The sequence below is a fragment of the Conger conger genome, chromosome 8 (assembly GCF_963514075.1).
Source record: "Conger conger chromosome 8, fConCon1.1, whole genome shotgun sequence".
Classification (NCBI taxonomy): domain Eukaryota; kingdom Metazoa; phylum Chordata; class Actinopteri; order Anguilliformes; family Congridae; genus Conger; species Conger conger.
The window spans coordinates 56085158-56105787 of NC_083767.1; the positions used below are offsets into that span (position 1 = coordinate 56085158).

Here is a 20630-nt window from a genome sequence, read left to right on the forward strand (position 1 = left end):
AGTTGACAGGCTACAGCCTGGTATAAATCTACGTTTTGTAGGTTTCTGAGGGGTGAATGTGGGGTAAAGAGTGAACGGGAAAAGGAGACTGAAAAATAACACTATGTCTTTATACTAGCCATGCTTTTGAAACTGTCAGTGATTGTTTTGACAATAGTTGCATAAATCTCTTTCCCAGAGATCTTCCATTCCTGATGAAGAACCTCAAGGCGGTACACAGAAACCAAATAGAGTCGTCTGTCTTCTGAACCAGGTGTCAGCATTCACACAAAATCCAGTGCCTACACAACGACGTCCCCTGTGTGTCTGAATAAGACAGCATCGCAATGGGAAAACGCATGTGACCAGGTCACACTGTGGAGCAGAGAAGACGCCAAAGGGTATTGCTGCTGCCCATCCCTGAGAGGCCTGTCTCGGTCCTCCATCCTCTCTCCTTGTGGACTGTTCTATGAGGAGCCAGGTGGGCGGGGTCCACTGCAGAGCTGGAGCCATGGGCCCACTGGGGCTGCTGCTACTTCTGGGGGTCTTCCACTGGACTCAGGCTTCTCTGGTGAAGGTCAACGCGGGACTGAGGGTGAAGAGGGGCCAGTCGGCCTACCTGCAGGAGGGAGACCTGCAGTTCGACATCCCCCGGGTGAAAGACAGCTGCAAGGTGGAGGTCGTCCTCAACGAGCCAATCACGCAGCGGGTGGGAACCCTGACCCCTCAGGTACTGTCGCAGGCTTCTTCTTCTTGACTTCTTCGTCAACGTACAGGAAGAGTTATACATCCAGCGCTGTTACCTACAGCAGAATAATTGGACTGTTTTTAATATAAAAAATTGTCTAAAATGTGACTGATTGCTGAACAGTTGCTTTTGGATTTTTCATTTCACTGCGTCTTGATAAAGATGGTAAGACCATGATCATAACTGTAAAAAAGCAAACTGAAATGGTCTGATCCTAAACATGTTTTTGCTCACATGAATGCCTTTGACAGGTGTAGTAAATAACAATGAATGATTTACACCGTGATAGGCAGGGCCAAAGGGGATTCTGTTATTCTTCCACACTGTGTCTCCGTCTGACATAAATGACATCATTACATCGATAATTAGTCAAAACACCTGTTTTAACAGGTCACTGTCATAAACCTTCCTTCTAATTGAAAGGCAGTTTGGAAACCTGAAGGTCCTTGACACATCACTAGTAGAGCATTCCTCTCTTGTGCAGACTTATCCACACTACTTGAGAAATACTTTTGAGCAACTCCTTTGATTGCTTCTCTGCCGGTCTTTATCATGGGAGTTTACAATCCCTAACTGTTGGTGTTTTTTTGGAGGATGTTTTGCCCGTAGACACACATATTTTTCAGTAAAGCAACTTCATCAGAGTTGAATAAACAAGAAGCTTGGCGCACTTTGCAGCTTTCCAATGTCTGGCTGCAGCCATGCAGAAAATGGAAGGCCCTGTGCCAGTTAATCAGGAGGGTGCTCCTTCCAATTGTTTATTTTTCACCTCCTAGCTCCTTGTCCGTTGCCTGACCCAGAACTGGATCAAGGTCCGCCATCTTTAAGGAAATTCCAACCCGTTAAATATTCCCCCTAAGAGTTAGAAGCTAGAAGTCAAGAGGCTCGCGGATTTTTCTTGAGAAAGGAAACAAGAGCGCATCCTTTGTGAAAGTATTTTTTCGGAAAGCGTGACGTATAAATGATGGACCTGCAGATCCACCTCTCCCCGTCTGCCCCACGTATGCCACGCCTGTAAATGACGTGACTTCGACTGACGTTTGAAGGACCTAGGACATTCCATTTGCCTGATTCACGTTTTCTCGATTTCCCCCGTTTTCACATTATTTTCTCGCCTCTTTTTCTTGCTTGGGTGGAGCTAGGAGCAAGTAAAGGAGCAAGGAAAGGAACATAATTGATTGGAGAGAGCCCACAGACAACATCACATTGCATCCCAGCATACCTCAGCTCAGTGACCACCATTTTGAAGCTTGGATGCCGCTAGACATGCGAGATAAAGGGAGAGGGAGTAGTTTTTTATTTAAAAGAAACATTGAGGTATAGTCTGAGTTCTTACATGACTATGGAAGACAGCCGGTAAATCTGCCCTTGTGTCTGATTGGAGAATGGTATTCCTCCACTGGGGAAGGAAGACAGAGAAGAAACAGGGCTGTGAGGAGTGGGGGCCAGATCCAATGGGATAGCCAACTGGCAAGGGGATGCTGAATGGAGACTGGTATATGAGGGCCAATAACATCTGCGACTTGCTATGACAATGGGAAGAGATCTGAATTGCATGCGGGCAGCTAATGGTGATCAAAAGTCACCTGACTCTCCGTGAAAATTGAGGCAGGTTGAAGAACACCTGGGCAGCAGCATTCAATACCAATTGCAGTGGCCTGATGTGATGGCACAAGCCACAGTTCTGACTGACTGAGCCATGTAGTTTAACGCCATTATATTCTAATAATGTAACAGCTGTGCCAAAACAGACAGGACAGGCTAATGAAGTCCTCAGCATTCTCTGTATAGGCCTCACTTTGACACTGGACATTGTTATTGTTATGATTTATTGTTATGTTATGTGTGTGTTTTGAATGTTTAACATGCCTGTGTTAGACAGGTGCTATTTATGGTCATTTACAAGGCCCTATTTTAGCAGGCTAAGAGCATGAGAATTACAGGCCGAAGAGACATATTTCTACCTAATGTCTACTAATATGAGAAGCACTCAGAAAGTTCAGAGCTTTGAGAGCTTTGGCTGCCCTCATTTCTACCACTGACTCATTAAAATACATTTTGGTCTTTGGTGCTCCTGTCATCTATTCCCTCTCTTGGGGTGACAAGGCTGATTCAATTCATTCACCCCAGGCTGATCCACAGTCACAGTGTAGCCTCGGGTCTCAACTCAAATAAAAGCTGCAATTAAATGTGACTTCTGTGAATAAGAATTTGGGACACCTACTTTTCATATATGTGTCTATGGCTGGATAATGAACATCTAAATAGTTAGTATTTCCACATTGGTGTTCTTAATCTGACATGAGTTAAGAATACTCAGAACATTATTCACAATGGCATTTGCAAGCCAGAGAGCCAGACAATTACTGCTGCGAGTGGAATTCTTAAGAAGGTCTTAGGAAACCTTTGAATCTTTGACTGATAGCCCCTGACAAGTAAAAGTGCTACTTTCCACAGTTCTATGTGAACAAAAGGTCATTAGTCAATTTTGTCTGTTTGATTTAAGAGGTGTTTTTTCTGGTTCTAGGTGTTTGACTGCCACTTCCTGACTGATGAAGTAAAATATGTCCATAATGGTTGCCCAATTCTACGGAGGGATACGGTCATGCTTCGACTGTACAGGTGTGTTCAGCTGAAGATTTTAGGACTCCAGCGCATCACAGCACAAGCTAATACTGCATTTTTTGGCTAAATATTCTTCGTATATAAAAGTATACTGTCATGAATCAGGCTGTGGAGATTAATCCATCTGTCTGCTCAGGTTCACGGACACAGACACATACACAGAGGTCTTCTACCTGAATGTGAAGATTCTGGAGCCTGACTGCAATGTCATCAAGCTGGGGCCCAGGATTCTGGCGGTGCCCGAGTTCTACGGACTGTCAGACCCCCTTGATGGGAACGTGCTGTCCTTCCACTATGAGCACAGGCCCAATTTGGAGTGCACTGTCCGAGTGTCCACTCAGGAAACACACCTCCCTGCCCACGGGCAACTGGTCATCGGGGAGCTTGAGAAGCTGGAGCCCAGAGGAGATGAACCTGAGAGCTTTATTCCCATTCGCCAGCAATTACGTATGGCCTGCTACATTCTCCAAATAATTCCATTTAATTAATCATCCTCTACAGAAATGCAATCTATCAATCACAATACTGTAAATATGCTGCTTTTTGAAAAATATGATTAATATATTTCAGAGCAGTGTCATATGTTGCAAAAAAAACTGAAAAATAATTTATATATTCACCTATATCTTGTGTTGCAAAGTGCTGCAAAATGTTGAGAATATGTTCTTTCAATTCATTTTCAGTTTATTACATTTCTCTAAAGGATGTCCAAGCAGGATGTTGTGGCCGTCCCTAGTCTTTCTGTGGCAGATTGTTGCATGTGTAGTAGTTACTGTGTAGAAGGATTTGGTGTTGCGGGATTATTTTGATGCCTTACAACATTTAACCAAATGTACCTGATTTTATTGTTTTGTACAATTCTTGTTTGAGTTCTTACAGGCTACCACTGAATTATTAGTTCTAAACTACAGCACTGGTGACCGTGTACTGTCTCAGTCCACAGGCTGATGTGTTGATGAGCAGATGAAGTAATGAGGTCTATTCCGTCTTGGTCTTCTGTCCTTGCAGTGAACAAGGCCAGGGCAAAGTGTAAAGATGAGGCTTGTCGGAAGGGACTGAAGCTTGTGCAAACCACGAAGGTGCCCTGTGAGGAATTTCTGGTGATGGGCCTGAGGTATCAGCACAGTGATCCCCCCTCGCCTGATATTGATTACATCGCCATAAGACTGGACCTCACTGACACAAGGAGCAGGACCATATACAAGGTCTGTCCTTCAGGTCTGCTGCTGCATGGTAATGTAGGAGCTGTGAAATCTGAAAGCTGATATACTGACTGGAGTATTTGAAAAAAAAGCCTGTCGATTCCTTATTGATGCATTAGGAGCTCAGGCTTCCACCGTTGGTTGCCATAGTTACATTTTTACAGTGTATGTCTTGGTTTCCTCCCTGTGTAGTCTGAGCGAGCCTGGATTCCAGTGTCAATCAAGCACGCCGTCCGAAACCAGCAGCCCAGGCAGGCTTTCATGTCCACGTTCATCTTGGAGGTGGACCAGTTCATCCTCACGCCCCTCACAACAGCAACCCTTGACGCTGAGGACAGCGAGACACCCAAACCCCTGTTGGTGTTCAACATCAGCAAGCCCCCTCGGGAGGGCTTCTTCACGCACCTGTCTGACCACACCAGGCCCATCACATCTTTCACCTGGATGGACCTGAATGACATGCTCATCGCCTACCAGCCGCCCAACTCCAGCCACACCCAGCGTAGGAATTATGAGGTGCCACACTCCCACTGCCCTCATTCCATAGGATATAAAGCATTCAATTTACAAAACAAATAGACCTCAGCTTTCATCCTTAGCAGCCACAAGGTGTTTAGAATATATCGTCAAACATCTGATTGCTTCACTTCATTGTCTAACTGAAAGCAAAGCATTTGGTTCTCGATCACTGAATCTCAATCCCAAAACAAACCGTCTCAACAGAATCTTTCTCTACTAACAGGTGGATTTTCAAGTCCATGACTTCTTCTTTGAAAGAAGCCCCCCAATCATGGTCCATGTGTCAGTCAGGACAGCAGACACCAACGCACCCAGGGTATCATGGAACATGGGTATGAGCTACATTATCAACCCATGATGTCACAGACAGTCACTTGTGGGTCACGTATTGAGTAGAAAATATAGAATGCCGTGAGCATTCTGGTCACTGTTGCATAGGATTGTCATGACTGCACTTTTTCTTTTGGCCTTGATTGGCACAGGCATCAGTCTTCTGGAGGGTCAATCTCGTCCCATCACGTGGGAGCAGCTGCAGATTGTAGACAATGACAACCTGAAGGCAGTGCGCCTTATCACAGTTGATGGGCTTCAGCATGGGAGACTAACAGTAAACGGTAATAAAAAATTATGCATTACGATAAAAACTACATCACATTATGATTATCCTACATTAATATGTTGGATTATTTACAAAATAATAATATTGAGAATTATTTATTAATTATGCACTTTCTTGGACAGCCGAAAAAAAATTTCATCTAAGTATCATTTAAAATAATTAAACTTTTCCTTTATGTGATTGTACGTTTTGCCAACTAATATGTTTCTTTGAAAATCTGTAATGATCTGCAGATCTGAGTGTGAGATGGACTGGCATATAAGATTCGCTATTGTTATTTGCACCTTGTCTCACACAACATCCAGGTGGGAAAGGCTTCATGTTCAGTGTGAATGATATCAAGGCAGGTGTGGTGTGCTATCACCATGATGACAGCGACACCACCAAAGACTATGTGGTCTTCAGGATCACAGACGGGCGCCACCAAACCCGGCACAAGTTCCCCATCAACATCCTTCCCAAAGATGACAGTCCACCCTTCCTGATCACCAACATGGTGCTGGAGCTGTCAGAGGGGCAGACCGCCCTCCTGAGGGGGTCCATCCTGCAGGCCTCTGACATGGACTCCAGCGATGACTACATCCTGTTTAACATCACACGTCCACCCCAAGCTGGAGAACTCATGAAGATACCAGCACCCGGACTCACAGGTGAGTCACCTCTGCCTGGACCAACACATATTCCCCCGTAATGCTCTCTGTGGCTTCAAATGCAAAATTCAGGTTTTAATGGCTATTTTGTTGCATTGTTGGTCACCATATTTACAGACTTTTTTGACAGATGCTTTTGCCAAAATGAATCACATCATTGATTAACCACAACCATCAGTTTCCAGATACTAGTCACTGTAAACTGCTAATAACTTTTATTTTGGGACATCAATGTATGAGAGCCATACTGCACCTGGTGAAAAACATGTACAGTTCCTGGAACACTAAATGATTTGGGTGGAAATTCCATTCAAGATGACTTATGTGTGTTTTGGAGGTTTGGAGCTTACATGTTCTTCACTCCTCCTTTTAGGATATCCAGTCAGCCGATTCCTACAGAAAGACCTCTTCCACTCAGTTATGTTTTACCGCCATCTGGGGAACGAGGTGTTTGACGATTCTTTTGAAGTTGTGCTCTCAGACTTCCATGATCCACCCAACCTTTCGGAGCCTCAGGTGCACTTCTAGTTTTATGTGTTTGTTTTGTCATGACCTTCTCAGGAGTTCTTATATTTCAATAATATTTTAATACTATAATGATACTTGTTTTAAAGTATTTGTTATGATGTCTGATTAATCTCTACCGCTGTTTATTTTCTGTTCAGGTCATTGTTGTCCACATAATCCCTGTGCATGATCAACTGCCGAGGGAGGCACCAGGGGTAACTCGGCATCTGGTAGTCAAGGAGACAGAGGTGATCCATCTAACTAAGAAGCAGCTTCATTTTATCGATCCAGAGTCCCCAGACAGTGAGCTCACTTACACCGTCACCACACCCCCCTTCTATAGCAGCAATTATGGGTGAGTATGTGTACACGCAGCAAGTGGACTGCATCTGACAGAAATGTTACCCCTACAAAGATTTCCTTTCTTTAGCGGAAGCATATGGACCAAATGTTTTTTTTCCATCTTGTGGACTAGGAGAAATGATGCAGGGAGGTTATTCCTGGTTGACACCATTCCCAAATTAACCAAGGATGCCAACGCACCAGTGCTGAGGCTATTTACACAGGTAAACACTTAATGTTAATCCTGTACATCCCAGTTTTAACTGAGCTTAAATTGGGCAATGTTATGTTATGTCACTGGTATTTGTTTCCAGCATGCTGTGAATTACATGAAGGTGGCCTACATGCCCCCCATTCTGGATATAGGACCTTACCCCCAGCACATCGAGCTTGTGCTGTCTGTCTCCAACCAGCAAGGCAGCACCATCACAGGGATTTGCTTCAACATTACAGTGCTGCCTGTGGACAACCAGGCCCCAGAGGTAATATATTATTCTCATAAACAACCGGCGCTACAGGTAAAGACTTTCATCAGAAGCTTGGGTTCTACAGCCCTCTAAAATCCTTTATACTAAAGCCAGCCAGTGTTACCACTGTATGTTCCTGCTGAAGGTATGCTAGGCACACACAGGCCACCCAGTTTTCACCATTGAGAGATTAGACCTTGCCCCCAATCAGTGCTAATCCTCTCTTGTATTTCTGTTTGACCTGTTGAGGACATTGCCTCACAAGTAAGTACACTAGAGGATTGCATATTCGTCAGTTACAGTGCTAATAGCCATCATCCTCATCATCATCATCCTCATCATGTCTGTACTTTAGCCCAGCTACTTATTAAGGTCTTGATTGAAGACCATGATTGATTAATTAGTTGAACCAGGTGTCACAGTGCTGGGCTAAACTTCAAACATGGACCCATATTGGCCCTCTTTGGATAAGATTGGACACCCTTGATCAACAGAGATATGGCAGACAATTTCCGACTGGGGAGAAAAATTGAGGGGGTTGTTTTTTTTGGGTTTTTTTTTAAAGAGTAGAGCCTGACAGCTTTAAGTCCATTTATGTTTTCCTCAGGTTTACACTAACCAACTGACAGTGGAGGAGGGGGGAGACTGTCTATTGGGGTTGGAGCACCTGCTCCTCACAGACCAGGACTCTATGGAAGATGCACTGCGGGTAGAGCTAAAGAGGGAGCCACATCATGGATATGTTGAGCTGGATGGCTTCCCCATGAAATCAGGACAGGTCTTCACTGTGAAGGATCTGAAAAGCCTAAAAGTTAGGTCAGATATGTTGAGTCAATTCCTCTGCTTTCTTTGACCACTTTTTTATGTTACGGTGCTCAGGTTTACTTTTATAACCTTAACTACAGTAATACAACTGGGAATGTATGGTAGTAACCTCCACAAATGTTAATGCTAGTAAAACTATCCTACATATGCATCCTACAGCGTCATCTCATCATGTAATCAATTCCTTTCTCATAGGTATCACCATGACAGCACTGAAACTGTGCAGGATGACATTGTTTTCATTGCCACAGATGGAATCAATGCAGTGGACTTTGTTTTGCAAGTGAAGGTGAGGTGATTGCCTATTGTGGCCCGGATTAGTTTCTATGTAATTTTCTTAAGTATTGCATATTTTTCTTTGAGAACTCAAATAGCACAATGTAGACTGTGGCAATACTGTACTGACCCATTTTCAATGCATTCATTGTTTTAATTTGTGTGAGAAAGTGCCATGTTATTTGTTCATTAATAACCATTCTACTCATACACAGGTGATACTGGTCAATGATGAGATCCCCGTCATGATGCCGGGTTTGAAACCCATGCTTGACTGTGCTGAAGGCCAAGAGGTGGTCATCACCATAGAGTACCTCTATGCCACTGACAACGACAGTGACGACAGCAGGCTCTTCTACATGATTGCTCGGCAGCCTTATCACGGAGTAGTGTGTAAAAATGGCTTTGTGGTGGATCGGTTCATACAGGCAGACATAACCGCAGGGATTATCACTTATAAGCACACAGGTAGTGCCATACTTCTGAATACATAAAACAACCCCCAGTCAGCTTCCTTCCAGATAATCCCACTTAGTTATCTGTAGTTATCTGCCAGATAGGCATTGGAGAGTCATCTGAACACATTCTTTCCATATCTGTCAGGCTGTCAATTACCTTTTAAAGTTTGCTTAAATGGTGACCTGGTTACACCCATGGTATTCCTATGGGTGTCCCTCAAGGCTCTGTACATGGCCCTCTCCTCTTTTCCCTTTACCTGAAATATTGTAGTCCTGTAATCCATTTTGTGGTTTAGTGATGCTGTATATCCACTTGCTAATCTAGGAAATGTTAACCAGAGCTAGAGCTGATTCTAAAATGTCCTAGGGGGGTGCACCTTTTTTCCTTTACAGTGTATTGTAAGTTGCTCTGGATAAGGGCATGTAATGAATGTTATTTGTTTTTCAGGGGGGGAGATTGGAAGATCTCCTCGTCATGACATCATCACGTTTGTTATTTCGGATGGAGAAACAGAGACCCTCCCATCTTGCTGCCCTAATGAAGGACCCTCATCCCCCAGGCACACCAACCGGCTCCAGCAGACCCTCCCCGTCTATGACCTCAACATCACCATCTTCCCGGTCAACAGCCAGCCTCCCTCCATTGCCATTAGTAATTCCCACAGTCCTTAGTTTGGCTGGTTCTCTTTACTGGATATGACTTCTGAACATAAATAAAGGTTAAAATGAATACTTACATTATCATGATAAGCAGTGTGGTCTCCCTTGCAGGAGACGTGTTTGTGGTGGATGAAGGGGGTTCTGCTGCCATCACTGTGGCCCACCTCAGGACCTCTGACATGGACACACCTCTGGAGGAGCTAGAGTTGATTCTGGTCTCTCCTCCACAGTTTGGATACATTGAGAACATCTTGCCCAGCCCTGGGTTTGAGAAAAGCAACATGGGAATCAGCATAGGTAACTTCTTAGAGTACAGATGTTCTCCATTTATTGTGTGAACCTGCATCTATAATAGATATTCTGCCACTGTACTAAATTATATCTGTTAAAGGGGGGGGGAGTAGTTCCCATATATGGCTAAACTGATGAAACAAGCATATTGCATGTTATATCTGTCTTATTTTACACATTTTCTGCCTGCTAGGGACCTTCTCCTATAAAGATGTGATGAATGGGCATATTAACTATGTGCAATCTAGACACCAGAGAATTGAACCCACTAAGGACCAGTTCATGGTCTGTGTGTCTGATGGCAAGCACCGCTCTGCGGATACACCCTTCTACATCATCATCAGCCCCATCAACGATGAAATTCCAGAGTTCCTTGCCAGAAACATTACTGTGAGTTCAACGGGGGGTGCTTCTGAGCCATGACCAGGGACACAGAGTGCACATCTGCTGAGTACAAAATAAACCTTTGGCTGCAAACGAACTGACTAATTGGTACAATATGGACCATTTCATATTGCTAAAGTAATATACTGTATGTAGATGTGTTTACTTGCACTTAACTTTTGGACTCCTACGACTACTTCCATTGCAGTTGAAGAATGTTTGAGTCCCAAATTTCCTCAACATTTCTGGCACCATATCACACCACCTTTGCATTAACCAGAGGCTTCTGTACTGAAAGGATGCAACAAATACAGTAGGAAAGGTTTCCCTGTGTTCTGCTTTCTTGTAGGTGCGTGAAGGAGACATGAAGGAGCTGGACCCTACTGTACTGAACGCAGTGGACCTGGACGTTCCTCACAATGACCTGGTGTTCAGCGTGGTCCAGCAGCCGCAGCACGGCATGATCATGGGAAGGCTCTACGGGAACGACATCACACGCTACAAGAGGCTCGTCCGCCGAGGACACGCCTCAGAGGTGGCGGTGCAGGACTTCACGCTGGAGGAGCTGAAGAATGGTAGCAGCTCATAGCTCTCCATGCCCTAATGCACACTACAGCCTTACGTATTGCATAATTTATTTCTCTGTCATATGTTTGCAATGATTGTGCACAGGGCTGAATGCACTGTTTCTGGAGCCTATAGCAAGATCCCAGATCAGGCCATAGCAAGATCTTTTTGGGTGTGTTTTCCTACCCACCTTTATTCGGTCTGGAAGTAATGTGTGTGTGTGTGTGTGTGTGTGTGTGTGTGTGTGCATGTGTGTATGTGTTTATGTGTATGTCTGATTCATGCTGATTGTGAGTCTTTGGCTTCAGGAATGACTGTGATGTACATGCACGATGATTCAGAGAGCATGCAGGATGGTTTCACCATCGAACTGTCCGACGGAAAACACCGGCTTCAAAAACACGTCACGGTCAATGTTGTGCCAGTCAATGATGAGGCTCCTCGTTTGATCAGGTAACGCTCCCTGTCTTCACTATTTCAATGATGACAAACAATGTCCCATTCTTTGACATCTTGTGACAGAACATTTTCCACATTTTGTGAACGTTTGGTTCCATAGGAACTATGGGATAGAGGTAGAAATGGGAGAGTCCCGGCTGATCTCCAGTGCTGTCCTATCTGCAGAGGACGGAGACACACCTGCTCAGCATGTGCTCTATGTGTTTGAGAGTGTTCCCACTGATGGACTCCTCCAGATTAAGGTCTGTGTAAGAGTGCCATGTGCCCCTGAAAAATGATTCCCCATGAAGTTCAAGTTCTTCTGACTTGTCAGATCCTGCAATATTGTTTTTTAAAAGTCTGTATCAAACAGAGGTGTTAAGGCAATCTTGAGATATTTGTGACATGGTGTCATTATTTACTGTTTTAATGCACCCCAGACATGTGGTGTATCAAGAGGCAAGCTTTATAGAACCAAAGTAGTTGGTTTATAGTTTTTTTCTTCAGACAGCAAAAACTCCTCAGTCTCTCAACCCTGAAGTGTAAAGAATGTCAGCAGTCGACACTTGGTAGTCTGTGGCTATAATGTGACTGAGTGAGTCCTCAGTATCTGATCCTCATAGACTATTCTGTGGCCCCCAGGTAGACTCAGACTGGGTTCCCCTCTCAGTGGGCATGAACTGTTCCCAGGAGGCAGTGGACATGAACCTGCTCAGATACCTCCACACTGGATCAGCAGGCTCCCAGGGAGAAGACTTCTTTGTGTTCCACCTGCAGGATGGGAGCAACCGGTGCTCTGCTCAGCACTTCTATATTACTGTGAAGGACATGGAGAAGGGTCAGTGGGCTTATGAATTACAGTAGCAATAGCTAAAAGCACAGCACCATTCTAGGCCAAATAATGCAGCTTGGATTGAGGTTGCAAGGTTCCATACAATGTTACATTTATCATGCAGATTTTTGAAATTGGACTCTACCTGAGCTGAGTCTCTATTGAGCGAGTTCCCTCTTTCATGATTTCCCAGGGGAGATTGCTGTTTTCGTCAAGCCAGTAAAGGCCAGTCGGGGAGAGCGTTTGGTGTTGACCACGGACGCACTGCTGGCTGTGGACAGGACCGACAAACCAGAGGAGCTCCTCTACACCATCACTGCCCCTCCCTCCCACGGCCATATTGAATACATCAAACACCCCGGTGTGCCCATTAACACCTTCAGCCAGATGGATGTGGCTGCCAATCTGGTGTGCTACGTCCATGACAACAGGGGCACATCCCCCAGGGAGACAATCCGGTACAAATTCTCTGGCACTAAGAAACAGCTGTACACTTCACTATACAAGGTTCCATCAGAAGCCATTGCAGAAATACTACTTAATTGTCAGCTTGCGTTTGTAAATTATGGAGGAAATGAGAGAAGAGAAAATATACTTATGCTGTTGGTTGGCATTTATATAGCACCTTTATCCAAAGCGCTGTACAATTGATGCTTCTCATTCACCCATTCATACACACACTCACACATCAACGGCAATTGGCTGCCATGCAAGGCACCAACCAGCTCGTCAGGAGCATTTGGGGGTTAGGTGACTTGCTCAGGGACACTTCAACATATCCCAGGCGGGGGATCAAACCGGCAACCCTCCGAATGCCAGACGACTGCTCTTACTGCCTGAGCCATCTCGCTCCACCATTCATTCTGCTGTCCATCTGTCTTTCCCCTTCCTGCCAGGTTCGTTGTCAACAATGGTCAGTTCACCCGCAATGGCACCCTGGAGATTGCCGTGGAGATGACGGACAGGGTGCTGCCGTCACTGTCGCGTAACGGCGGTCTGCGCGTGTTCCAGGGCTCCACCATGGCTCTCTCCTCCGATGACCTTAGTCTGTATGACCCCGACACCCCTCCGGCCAGCCTCTTCTTCCTTCTGGCTCAGCCCCCGCAGTACGGCCAGCTCCTCCTGAAGGGGGCGCCGCTCACTGGGGGGAATTTTACCCAGCAGCATCTTCTGGACTTGGACTTGGCCTATCGGCATGCGGGCGGCCCCTCCCAGATCGACCGCTTTAGCTTCACTGCCTCTGACGGCACCAACCAGGGCTTCCTGGTGGAGGGGAGGATCCAGGCAGAGCCTGTCATCTTCTCCATCCAGGTGTGTCACACCTGCACACATTTTGCATCATGACTGCAAACTATTGAAAGCCAAATGTTTAGAGAAAGAGAGGTTTTATGGAGTTGTTATAAAATTGATATGCTTCAATCTGGATAAGAGCTTCAGCTCAGTAAGTATAATGCAAATATAATGCTGCCAAGTGTTTAATTGCACATAACCTTTGTGTGATATCCAGTGAGAGGTAGCCATTTAACTGCAGAGCTGAGTGTAGCTGTGTACCCTCAGATGGAGGCCCCAGACAGCCCCACTCCCAGGGTGGTGCAGCTGCAGAGCGTGTGGAAGGTGGAGCTGTTAAAGGACGGACGATACGGCATGTTCGTCTCCTCCCGGGAGCTGAAGGCACAGGACACTGACAACAGCGATGAGGAGATCACCTTCCACATCCTCCGACCACCCTACTTTGGCTACCTGGAGAATGCCACCACAGGTGAGACCTGACGACCTGAGAATCACACTCGTTTTAACTGAGCACATTTCAAAATCACTGGCTTAACCACACCGTGGCCAAAATACAATTGTGTACACTGAAGTTTTAAATCATGTCAGACATATCCTCCCTGTATCTTTGTTGTACAATATGCCTACACGTCTTAAAATATCTGTGACTGGCCAGACATGTTCTGCAGTTTTTATAGCGGTTGACTCTTGAGGCATGCACAAGACCCCCGCACAGGTGTGGGTTTGATCCCCTGCCAAAGCACCTTCTGACCTGTGATCTGTTACTCTCTGCTTTCTCTCCATTTGAGCTAAAAATAAAAAAGGAGGATGGAGTCTTAATGAAAAGATATATGATATCATATATGTGGCCGGTAAAGGCTGCCCCATAACAAATTAATTGCTCAGTTCCTCTTCCAACTGTCCCGTTGAGCGATTAACAGCGGGCTCTGAACAGCTCTGGTTTCCCAGGCTTTGCGGTTGGCGGCGTTGATGTGGGGAAGAGAGTAAATAAAGAGCAGTGTAATACTGGCCTTTGATGATTCTATCTGAGCCTCCTTTGAGGTTTCCCTGCAGCCAAGGCAAACTGATATGAGTGCAAACAGCATTCCCACTACAGACTGATTAACACCACCCAGATCAAAGCAGAACAAAGTGAAAGGTCAAATAACATTGATTTTTTTATTTTTTTAACAACACATCACTAAATTGTTTTCGTATGTGCCAAGAAGATAAAGTCTTAATTAGGAAGATATTTCTAGCACAAAGATGAGCAATATTTTTCTTAGCATTTGCTTTAAATTTGTAACCTGAAATCTACATTTCTGCTGTATTCTCTGTCCCTCCCGTATTTACACTTGGAGAACATTGAGTGGATTTAGCCGTAGGTTGTGATGAACATTACATCATAGTTTCAGCTCCATTTCTTCTTTCTGAAGGCCAGTTTGTGAATCAGCGCTTCACCCAGAAGGACCTGAACAGAAGGACTATTCTCTACATCATCAGCTCAGCGCTGGAGGCCCTATCTGACAGCGTGGAGTTCCAGGTCTCCGACCCGCAAGGCAATGCTGGGTCCGCTCACACGTAAGGCCTCTGCTTCCCTCTCGCTGCACACCCCAGGAGACCAGCGTCTGTTATCACCCCCAGGCGCTCAACCATCTGTCTGCTGTACCTGCAGGCTGGAGTTCGCGTGGTCCCGCGTGGAGCTGGCTCAGACCGAAATCACTGCGTGTGAGGACCAGGGCACGCTCTCGCTCACCGTCCTGAGGAAGGGAAACACCGCAGAGTCGTCCTACGTTTCCGTCAAGGTGCGGGAACGCCTCCTATGCTTAGTGTTTAACAGTGCTCCTCTCTGCATTAGAGCACTTTAAGTGTGAGGAAAGTGTTATATAAATCCATCCCTCCATCCACCCACCCATCCATCCATCCAATCTTCAGTGCCTTTATCTTGAGGTTCGGTAGACCGTGTAACCTGTGTTTCTGTGCGTCAGGTAAAAGAAGTTACTGCTACTGCTGGAAAGGATTTCACCCTCAGCCCATCCACTCTGATCCAGTTTGATCCTGGTATGCTGATTTCTACCATTTTAAAATTACTTTTAATATTATTATTATTATGACTTCAAACATGAGGATTGAAACGAGATCTGGATAAAACAACCATTTCCCAGAGTTTTCATGTTATGATTCTCTGGAATCAGCAAATGACGTTATAATATTGTTCCAAGAACATTAGCAGGTGGTTAATTTGAGATCATTTGCAGACTATTTACACTTTCCGTGTGACCTACATTGAGAAGTTAATTGGAAACACAACAGAAGTGTATAATGACTCTTAGTCATTATCAGTCTCTCTACAATCCTCCTCTCAGGCGTGACCAGCAGGAGCTGGAGGATCAGGATCACGCAGGACCAGCTGGAGGAGGCCGAGGAGATGTTTGAGGTGGCCCTCACCTCCCCTGTCAGTACCGTGTTGGGCAGTGTCACCAAAGCACGGGTGAAAATCGTAGATGCAAAGAAAGGTGAGGTCACGTGTGGAACACTGCCCTTCATAAATGCTGGCACTGATTGCCCGAGACCTCCCAAAACCTAATTGTGACACAATATGTGCATTAGGTCACATGGCCACGTAACCACGTAGGTCACGTAACCTAAACCCACCTGCAGCTGATCCTAAATTATGTGGCCCTCGTATTCTAGCAATGAGCCTCATCCCATTGTCTCCCTATACCTCTGTAGGACATTGTGGCAGTAGCACAGTACTAGAAGGGCCCAGACTGATTGGACAGCTGGTGCCCCAGGGGACCCCGCCTCGTCACGGGGCCATCCAGGTGGAGTCCCTGCCCCTCACCCAGCAGGACTCAGGAGGCTGGACACGAGGAGACGGCGTGGCCCCGTTTGAACCCCCCGCATCCAAGAAGAGGCTCAGAACCAATGGGAATGGAATGACAGTAAGCCGCCGCTTTCGCCGTGAGATACACTTCCTGGGTGCTTGTGTCACTTCCTGTGGTCAGGAAGTTAAACCTGACCTTTAAACATAGTGGTAAATGCTGGGTCTTTAACAGCGTGAGTTCACTTTATCTTTGTAGCCCAATGAATGCTCGTCGTGGTCTCTCATGTGCTTCCCCTTCCACAAGACTGAGGAAGAGTGATCAGACCAAATTAATTTCATTTGTTAAAATACCCTCTCACTTACATTATAACAAAACACTTTCACCCACAGGTCCGTCCCTCTTCTGTTCATAAAAATGGATCAGACTTAGTATTCACGGTGAGTGTTCTCCTGTTAAATAGTGTCTCTAAAGACTCAATCATGTTTGCATTGCATATACAGTATAACATAAGCTTCTTTACCCTTCCTGTTTTCTCTCTCTCTTTGATGTCCTATCCCCTCTGCTGCAGTATCACGGGATCATGTCACTGCGAGTGGAGGATGACAGCTCTCCTTCCAGGAAGGGGAGGAAAGCCAAGGTGCTGGTGACCAGCAGGGGGAAGCAAACTCCAGCATCTGTTTCTCCAGGAAAGAAAGCTGTACCAGCCCCAGACATCAGCGTGCCCCGGCTCACTGCACAGGTAGAGCAGGCACGACCCTCGCCCTCTTCTCTCTATGCCTGCCACAAAGTCACTGTAAACCAGTATAATGCAGGGGATATGAAAGTAACAGCACACAGGCTATGGGTCTGGTGAGCATACCCTGCTAAGAGTCTGGTAAACATATCCGACTATGAGTCTGGTCAACATGCCCTGCTATGAGTCTGGTCAACATACCCTGCTATGAGTCTGGTGAACATACCCTGCTATGAGTCTGGTGAACATACCCTGCTATGAGTCTGGTCAACATGCCCTGCTATGAGTCTGGTCAACATACCCTGCTATGAGTCTGGTGAACATACCCTGCTATGAGTCTGGTGAACATACCCTGCTATGAGTCTGGTCAACATGCCCTGCTATGAGTCTGGTCAACATGCCCTGCTATGAGTCTGGTCAGCATGCCCTGCTATGAGTCTGGTCAACATGCCCTGCTTTGAGTCTGGTCAACATGCCCTGCTATGAGTCTGGTCAACATGCCCTGCTATGAGTCTGGTCAGCATGCCCTGCTTTGAGTCTGGTCAACATGCCCTGCTATGAGTCTGGTCAGCATGCCCTGCTATGAGTCTGGTCAACATGCCCTGCTATGAGTCTGGTCAACATGCCCTGCTATGAGTCTGGTCAGCATGCCCTGCTATGAGTCTGGTCAACATGCCCTGCTATGAGTCTGGTCAACATGCCCTGCTATGAGTCTGGTCAGCATGCCCTGCGTTGAGTCTGGTGAAACAGACCTGCTGAGGCTCTGGGTGTGTGTTCACAGGGCCCCGCTGGAGGTTCTTCACCCAAAGCCTGCGCCCCTGAGCTAACGGGGCTTCTCCACTTCAACCAGAGCTCCAGCCAGCTCCTCCGCTGTGATGGCATGTCCTGGAGGCCCTGGGCGCTGACTGATGAGGTAATCACACAAAGCACAACATTTGGAATTGCCTTTTAATGTCCCAATAGTTGACATTAATGCAAGCAAACCCTTGTCTCCAAATCCCAGTATAGCACATTATCAGTGCCAAACCACACTGCTGCTTTTTCAGAAGTGGCGTTTATTTGTATGCAAATAGCAATGAGAACAACTCACAGGGGATTGACTCATGAAAGCCTGGCGTTTTCAGTTCAAGTAAGCGATGTCTAACAGCGCACTGAAGCTCTGCTATGACAGACCTCATGAAACCTCACTCTCCCACCACTAATGAGTGCCCTTGTGAAGGTTAGCGATTCTCATCTCTCCACCTATCCAGATGGTCGGTGCTCAGAAGTGCCCGGCGGGGTGGACCTATCACGGAGGCTGCTGCTACTTCCTGGCCACGGAGCAGAAGGCCACGTGGAGCATGGCCACCAGAGCGTGCAGAGAGAAGTAAGGGACTGAGCCCAGCACAGGGCGTGGAAACGGGCTGAGGGCACAGAGCCACAATGGAGGTCAAAAGCTCTGCGCCGCTGTCCTGCAGCACTGTCAGAGAGCAGGGGGAGCCTTGAGCTTGAAACACGGTTCATTCAAGGGAAAGGCTTAGCACTAATCAGCACAAGAGCATGTTTATGCAGACCATGAGCACGTTATTCTCATGCAAGTCGCTTAGCAAGGGCAACGAGGATGTCCTGCCCACGGACTTGGCTGAGGAGTCTATGGCCCACTGAGGCTGTGTGTTCTGCTTTACTAACTGTGGCCACCTGCTGGGCAAAGCTGGAACTGTCCAGTACTATAGCTGTTAATGGGAACCGATCACTCATAAAACTATATTACTGTTATATAATTAATTTCTTGATTCTTAAAAACAGTTGACATTTCAATGTTGTTTTTATGTAGTTCACTTTGATTGGTTGGCACCATATGTTCAGTAAATACATATACAGAAAGATATACAAAACATATCACTCTCCATTCTAACCGGATTATTTTTTTACAGTCACAATGGCAACCTTGTCAGCATTCTTTCGAAGACAGACATGGACTGGTTGTGGGACTTCAGTGGCAGGAAGCCATTCTGGATTGGTGAAGTTTTTATTTTCTATTCTATTCTATTTCTATTATTTTCCACCTTATCTTTGTAAAGCAAATAGCCTGTTAATAGGAATGTGTGTATGTATGCGAAAGGAAGCATCTGTCATGGCATTACCTTTCGAGTGAGGAAAGAGAACTTCATTACCCAGAATTACAATCCCCCCAGGAGGATTGACCTGTCCCTCCTTTCGTCCCTCAGGCCTGAACGACCGGGAGAACAAGGGGCGCTGGGAGTGGGTTGGCGGGGAGCCGGTCACCTACACCAACTGGAGGAAGAGCCCCCCTCGGGTGAAGAGGAAGGGGGCGAAGAACTGCGTCCTCGTGCGAAGGAGGGCCAAGTGGCAAATGCAGGACTGCAAGAAGGGGAAGAGACAGCGCTATATGTGTTACCTCAAGACATGAGCGCCATAGAAACTTACAGACTAACCAAATTGCAGGTGCTAGATGTAATGCTATATACAGTATGCAATGGTGACCCTGCAAACTGTCACACAAGTCACACCTGTGTATATTTTGCCCTTTATTGGACAATTCCTGAAATAGGGCCTAAATGGACAAGCTATACAAGAAATATTACCGCTCATCGGCGGACTAAATGATTAAGCACATCAACGCAGCTGAAAACTTGTACAGTTCATGATTTACATAGTCATTCACAGAGGACAGTTATTCTTAATTTGCTTTATTTTGTAATGTATGAATTATTTGAAATGTGTACATTCTTTTTCAGTATTTTAAAAACTATTTATTTTTCATGAATTAGTGGATGACAAAAAGTATTTACCTCATGAGACACTGGGGCTTTAACTGCCTAGACGTGCTCATTCAACAGCATGTTAAGTAATGGTGATGATCCTGTAGTGCAGGATATCCTGTACTTACTGCAGTGCACACCCCAATGGCAGCAGACACAGGACCCATCTGAACTGAACTTTGAACCTGGACAGTACACATCTCACATTTAAAATGGCAACGAGCAAGCTTGCATTCTTCCCTGCTTCAGCTCGGTCACATGCCAGGCCACCTGCTAGGGCGGCCTGTAGCGTAGTGGTTAAGGTAAATGACTGGGACCCGCAAGGTTGGTGATTCGATCCCCGGTGTAGCCACAATAAGATCCACACAGCCGTTCAGGCCCATGAGCAAGGCCCTTAACCCTGCATTGCTCCAGGGGAGGATTGTCTCCTGCTCAGTCTAATCAACTGTATGTCGCTCTGGATAAGAGCGTGTGTCAAATGCCATTAATGTAATGTAATGTAACCTTGTCTCACCTACACGTAGCAGAAGACAGAGAACAACCCTGCAGTAATTTTTGGCAATTGTTGTAACTGTTAAACTCCCTGGTGCTAACTGGAAAAAGAAAAGGAGTGATTCCGTGTCCTTTCGGAAGGTGGAACACTTCACCA

At 45.9% G+C, this 20630-nt stretch overlaps 1 protein-coding gene across 2 annotated transcripts; it reads left to right on the forward strand.

Moving 5' to 3' along the window:
- The first annotated feature begins 472 nt into the window (after positions 1-472).
- On the forward strand, positions 473-19671 carry frem1a (Fras1 related extracellular matrix 1a). 2 transcript variants are annotated; one of them, XM_061252130.1, is made up of 36 exons: positions 473-709; positions 3255-3349; positions 3489-3799; positions 4361-4557; positions 4747-5070; positions 5297-5405; positions 5556-5687; positions 5998-6342; positions 6716-6858; positions 7008-7204; positions 7325-7415; positions 7506-7673; positions 8266-8474; positions 8679-8772; positions 8975-9227; positions 9666-9869; positions 9989-10174; positions 10362-10558; positions 10902-11127; positions 11428-11572; positions 11679-11820; positions 12200-12395; positions 12583-12847; positions 13286-13700; positions 13947-14148; positions 15095-15239; positions 15334-15463; positions 15647-15719; positions 16025-16174; positions 16392-16603; positions 16876-16923; positions 17055-17225; positions 18001-18132; positions 18470-18585; positions 19133-19218; positions 19427-19671. In XM_061252130.1, exons 1-36 carry the CDS (start codon positions 491-493, stop codon positions 19627-19629), a joined length of 6531 nt encoding a protein of 2176 aa, XP_061108114.1. In that variant the 5' UTR covers positions 473-490; the 3' UTR covers positions 19630-19671. The 2 variants fall into 2 exon arrangements, with proteins under 2 accessions (XP_061108114.1, XP_061108115.1); XM_061252131.1 differs by having other exon boundaries at positions 17055-17198; positions 17968-18132.
- Positions 19672-20630: the final 959 nt, after the last annotated feature.

What these genes read in the sequence shown, in the direction of transcription:
- frem1a (XM_061252131.1), top strand. Translation starts at nt 491, where the DNA reads ATGGGCCCACTGGGGCTGCTGCTACTTCTGGGGGTCTTCCACTGGACT. An exon ending in TGGGAACCCTGACCCCTCAG is followed by an intron (nt 710 to 3,254) that starts GTACTGTCGCAG and finishes TTCTGGTTCTAG; the next exon opens with GTGTTTGACTGCCACTTCCT. An exon ending in GAGGCTCCTCGTTTGATCAG is followed by an intron (nt 11,573 to 11,678) that starts GTAACGCTCCCT and finishes TTGGTTCCATAG; the next exon opens with GAACTATGGGATAGAGGTAG.